We start from the raw sequence: 6,000 nt of genomic DNA, 5'->3' as shown, positions 1-6,000 counted from the left end.
ATCATTTATATATATATATACACACACATATATATGAAATATTGTTTTGGTCACCATCTTAAAATTACATTTTTAACACTAAAACTGTATAAAATCTTTTTTAGCCAATACCTGCCAGTAAGCGTGCCTCCTCTGACCTGAGTATTGCCAGCTCTGAAGAAGATAAGCTTTCACAAAATGCTTGTATTTTGGAATCTGTCTCAGAAAAAACAGAACGTAATACTTCTGAAGATAAATTTAACAGTAAAATTCTTACTGAAAAACCCACCAGTGATGAACCTGAAAAGGTTGTGGTGGGTACTGATGAACATGTTAATGATACTCATTTAGAAGCTATGGCTGAACTTCATAATAAAGCAGCAGTAATTGAGGAAAATGGAAGAGAAGAGAAGAGACCCAAGCTTGAAAATCTTCCTGACACAGAAGACCGTGAGGCAGTGGACATTAATTCAGTCAGTGAAGGAAAAGAAAATAACATAATGATAACTTCAGAAACAAATACTGAACAGAATCTGAAACCTGAAGAAGAAACAGATCAGGAAAAGCAGCAGATATTTGAAAATAAGATTATAAATTCTGAAGAAATTGAAGATACTACTGTCCAAGGAATGGATTTGGTTTCTGAAGAGACTGGAGAAAAAGAGGCAGATATTCAGGCAATTGAAAATGAAGTTGAGTTTACAAAGGAAGACACCCAAGAGAAACTGGGAAAAGATGACAAAACTGAAAAAGATAGGATCAGTGATACAAGCAAAGTGATAGGAACAAATGAGGCAGAAGATGTTGCTCAGAGGGCAGCTGAGAGCAGTGCTGAGGATGCTCAGTGTAGTGATGGGAAAGAAGTGGGTGACATAGGCCAGACATTAGTGATCAAGGCCACGGAGGGTCCCGAGGCTGGTGGTACTGAGAAAGCTTCTGTTGAAGAGAGAGTTGAAACTAATGAGACAGACAAAAAATCTGTAGACGGTGAAGGTGAGGAACAACTAATCAGCAGTTCAGAGAACCGATTGGAGACCCGTGAGGAAGTGGGGACAAATGATGTTGAGATTACTGAATCAAGTGGCACTGAAGGAACAGAGGTCAGAAGTGTAGTGACTGATACTGACCAGAAAGCTTTAGAAAATGAAACTCCTGATGTTCATAAAGCCACTACTGAGATGGACACAGAGCAAAAAGAAATTCCATGTGAAGTGCCAGTTAAAGCAGAACCTCAGGTCACTGCCGCTCCACAGCCCAGTGAACCTCAGCCTGTTCCAATACCCAGTATTAATATCAATCCTGAAGATGCAGAAAATAAAGGAGAAATAGGTGCTTTGTCAAAAACTGAAACCATGTTACCAGAATCTGAAAATCAAAAGGAAAATGATACTGATTCAGGCACTGGTTCCACTGCTGATAATAGCAGCATTGACTTGAATCTATCCATTTCTAGCTTCCTAAGCAAAACTAAGGACAGTGGATCAATATCTTTACAAGTAAGTGTATATGGGTCCTTGTTTGGATTTGTCTTTGTCATTTTGGCAGTTGAGAGTTTATGTAAAACTGATGACTTTCAAACAGACCAACACTAAATCAGTGTAGTATTAACCCTATAAAATTCTTCAGGGCTATGAGAGCAATCAATTAAAAAAAAAACTAGAGAGATTCTGGATGTAATCGTTAAATTTTTTGGTAGTACCTACCTATTTTTGCCAATTCAATATAAATAGTATAATAAATTGCTTACTGGTATTTGGGTTTTCCTACTGCACATCTCTTTGTAGAATTTTAGCAAGAATCAGTAATATTTGAAAGAATAGAGGGCTTATAAGAATGATCTCTTTTAAAGAATGTTGAGGATTTAAACATTTCTTGATTTACTACTGGCCATGCAGATGACCACTCTTAACTCCTCAGTCATAGCCATTTCTGTTGCTGTGTAAATGATTGTGGGAAAACCAAACCAAACACTAAAACCCAGAATGCTTGGAGCTGTTAGAGCATAATTCTCCAATCTGAGTGTGCTTAAAAAGGTAATCATTAGGGAGAGCTATGTAGAAGTATGGAGTAAGGCCGGAGAATCAGTGTTTGTAACAGAAGATCCCATGGAATTCTGACACAAGTGAGCCACAGACTGCTTAGAGACTCTGGATTGACAGGTGGCAGAAAAGCAGGAACTTAGAACTGACCTTAGGGATAGGACTCCAGGGCATGACTGATCCGCCTGCCTATAATGCCCCAGATTATCACTACATGTATTGCTTAGATGGTCTTCAGTTTTCAGTTTATTTTGTTTCAGTGCCTGAAATTCCATTTTTCTGAAGTTCATTTACAGACTTAATAGTTATAGTTAGCCTATCCAAAAAAAAAAAAAAAAAAAGCAAATATTTCTGTGAGAATTAAGGCAACATTAATTGTGGATGCTTTAGTAGGAACTGAAGAAATGGAGAATTTGGAGGTTACAGGGAGGTAGGTTAATTTTGGAGCATGCCCGCTTTAGGTTTTAGAAGATGTCTGGATACGGTGGCCATAGTCCAGAGCTTAGGGGAGAGCAGTGTGAGGATACTGGAAACCTCGAGAGTGGAACAGTAAGAGGGTGAAGACTGCAAAGTGCCAAAGACCAACTTAAAAATTCTAATGCCTTTTAAATGTAGTATTTTCACATTCTCCTTTTGATCCCTCTGCTTTCTAACCATTTCCGCCTATCACAACTAAGTAATTATCTGTTCTCAGTGTTTATATGTTTATCAGTGTTACATACTTCTGTTATTTCTCTTTGCCTTTAAAAAACATTTGGATACCAGTTGAGGAATGAAGAGTTTGGTCTTGATAAAGGATTTCAGGCAGAAGCTAGCTGGCAGATCTGGTGCTTTGGGTTGGTGTGGTGGAGGTGCTGTCTTTCTAGTAACTCTAAAATCACTCCATCTCTGACCCTGAAATGAAGGAGGGCTGGTGATATTATTGTTGTTGATTAAATGAATTTTGAATCTCAGTTGTGGCAGTATTTTAAAGTTATCTGAGAGCCTTTTCAAAATAAAAGCCTCAGCCTTTCCAGACTTGCTGATTTAGATTCTTTTGAGGGATGTGCCTCAGGAATTCATTTTTAATGGTGTTGTGTTTCTGAAACAGAAAAACAGAGGTGTCTGAGAACCTACAAGGTAAAAAGAGGAAGAAAAGATGGTTAACATATAAAGATTGTACTAATTACTCATTTTGTGAATTGGTCATTACCACTTGTGGCTAATTGTGATGTGGTATCATAAGAATTATACATGCATATCATCAAAATGCATAATTTCACTTGAAAAAGATTGATTTCATCTGTAAAGTCATGTGAAAATCAGATGAGGTGTATTTGGTATAACTGCTTTCAGAGATGTCTTACTGCCTCTGTTCAGCTTTGTATGTGTAGTCCTCATAGCAGTTAGTTCCGTTTCTTGTTTTTGTTTTTTTAAGAATATGTTTTCCTTCTCTAGTATTCGCCATATAACGCCTAACTAAAATAAATCTTCCTCAGGAAACAAGAAGACAAAAGAAAACATTGAAGAAAACACGCAAATTTGTTGTTGATGGTGTAGAAGTAAGTGTAACAACGTCAAAGATAGTTACTGATAGTGACTCCAAAACTGAAGAGTTGCGGTTTCTTAGGTGAGTAGAGGAACAACGTGACTTCAGCTGGTTTTGTGACTTCTCAGGTCTCTGCAGAGTCTGAAGAATAAGAAACGAGTAGTCTTGGCTAGTTTTGAGTTATTGTTTTACTACTTTCCTATTGGAAGAAAATGTTAGTTTTCAAGTTTTTTCTTGTAAAGCATTACTTCAATGGTGTAATTTTTGCTCCTCTTTTTCTGTTGTCACCGTTAAATTTTATCAGACGTCAGGAACTTCGGGAATTAAGATTTCTTCAAAAAGAAGAACAAAGAGCCCAACAGCAGCTCAATGGCAAACTGCAGCAACAGCGAGAGCAAATTTTCCGACGTTTTGAGCAGGAGATGATGGTAAAGTCTTGGAATTTTGTACCATCTTGTTCATAAAGAAATTTACTGCTTAAAAAAATCACTGCTGGGAGGTTTTAGAACTTCTTCTCTGGTTACTAGATTTCTCTGGCTTTGTGATATGTTTTTGGCCTTTGTCTCTTTGGTGTTCTGGGTGTTTTTCTTTTCTTCCTGTTTTTGGCCATTTGCCTCACTTACAGTGTGTTGGGTGTCTTTGTTTTTCTTTGATTAAAATCTGTCGTGGAAACCTGGAATCATGAAGCTAATAGATGGTTTGCAAATGTCAATTGCTGGACAACTTTTTATTGCTAAAATTTTACCTCTCAGAATCCAAGATTTTAAGCTGCTCTAGAATAGTTGTCTTCAAAATCGGTTGAGTATTAGAACTTCTTGGGGAATTTTTCAGAATATGCTTACTTCTCTGGCTACTACGTTAAGCTTCCACATCCCTTTTCACAGCTGCTAGAGAAGTTAGTGCTGACTTATCAAGGGTAATTGTCACTGAGTCTTTAAATTTTTACTTTGTGTCCAAAGTTGGAAAAGAAATTGTTATCATGATATAAAATTTCAATAACTTACATTGAACATCTAGCTTAATGTAGGTTAGAAAAAAGGATCATTTGAAATGTTATAGGATTCATGGTTGATTATAGTTCTTATGTTTTTTAAGTGGTAAGGATTGTTTTGTGTGAAGTTTGGCATTGCTGATTTCATTTTTTGGGTCCTAACTGAGAATTCTTAAGGAAATAATGAGCTTTTGTTTTCACTGAGTATTTTTGCAGTATATTCTGTTTTTTCAGAACCTTACAAAAACTCTGTTTCTCCTCTCCCCATATTTTCCAAAATATTTTACTTTTTAATTTTTTAAAAGAAAACACTCTTTACAAATAAGTACCTATGTCTAACATTGCAGTGTTATTCAAGTATTATATAAACAGGAATCTTTTGTTGAGAGAATAGCTTTATAATTCTAAAAGGTTTGTTTCAATGAAATAGGATGTTTATTTTAAGAATTTTGATGAGGAAGAGTAAGTCTGAAAATGACAAGTAATGGTATGTTCTTAAAATAGATTCATATATGACCTTTGATTTATCAAAAATCATATAGGAAAAATATTGAAATTTTTCTTTAGTATTTCATAGCAATTGGATATTCTTCTGGATTGTCTATAATTTTTGAATATTCTATACTTATATAATAGAAGAAAGTATTTTCCTTATTAGAAAAAAATGAAAATGCTCATCTTTTCGAAAAATTTTAAAACATATTTTAGTGAATTTGACTTGTTCAGTATTGCAGAGGGTACGTATTTTATCACTAAGTTTAAATGCCAGTTATCAATATGTGCTCTTAGTAAACATTTTCAGTATAAGTTGATATGAGCATTAATGTTAAATGATCTTGAGCTACATCATTTTACAGAGCAAGAAACGACAATATGATCAGGAGATTGAAAATCTAGAAAAACAGCAGAAACAGACTATTGAACGTCTAGAACAGGAACACACAAATCGCTTACGAGATGAAGCCAAACGCATTAAAGGCGAACAAGAAAAAGAGTTGTCCAAATTTCAGAATATGTTAAAGAACCGAAAGAAGGAGGTAAGTGTAACTACCCTTTTCAATGTACGTGTGTTTAAGGAATAAAAAATAATACTTGTTAGTTAAGTGGCACTCATTAATTTTTTTTTTTTCAGTCTTCCCAGCAGTCATGTAGGGTAGCAGTAAGGCTAGAAGTTACCTAATTTTACTGCCAAGAAAACTGGAGTAGAAAAGGTTTTAATGACCTTTTCAAGTTCATAAACACACATTAAATATCCAGCTAACCCTTGAATCAAGACTTCAAATGGAGTCTAATCCATTTTCCTTTTAACCTATCATTCCTCCTTTATTAATGCAACATTCAAGTCCTTACATAGTGATGTTTTTTTCAAGAAAACATGCTATGATCTATTTGCAGGTGGCAACAATATTTCAATTTAGTATTTATTTGCAATATTTAATTCATGCTTAAAAATTATTTTTTCT

At 35.2% G+C, this 6,000-nt stretch overlaps 1 protein-coding gene across 2 annotated transcripts in view; it reads left to right on the top strand.

Annotated features, from left to right (window-relative positions):
* The window catches only part of SLK (STE20-like kinase), a 63,017-nt gene that overhangs the window by 37,228 nt on the left and 19,789 nt on the right, over positions 1-6,000 (top strand). For both annotated transcript variants that reach the window (XM_010859404.1, XM_010859405.1), the window contains exons 9-12: positions 105-1,475; positions 3,497-3,627; positions 3,851-3,974; positions 5,395-5,574. In XM_010859404.1, the coding sequence (XP_010857706.1) occupies positions 105-1,475; positions 3,497-3,627; positions 3,851-3,974; positions 5,395-5,574 (1,806 nt within the window). The remainder of the gene's footprint in view (positions 1-104; positions 1,476-3,496; positions 3,628-3,850; positions 3,975-5,394; positions 5,575-6,000) is intronic.

This window comes from Bison bison, unplaced genomic scaffold, assembly GCF_000754665.1.
Source record: "Bison bison bison isolate TAMUID 2011002044 unplaced genomic scaffold, Bison_UMD1.0 scf7180017864456, whole genome shotgun sequence".
Classification (NCBI taxonomy): Eukaryota; Metazoa; Chordata; class Mammalia; order Artiodactyla; family Bovidae; genus Bison; species Bison bison.
The sequence above is the reverse complement of the archived record's forward strand: the minus strand, read 5'-3'. Positions and strand labels throughout refer to the sequence as shown.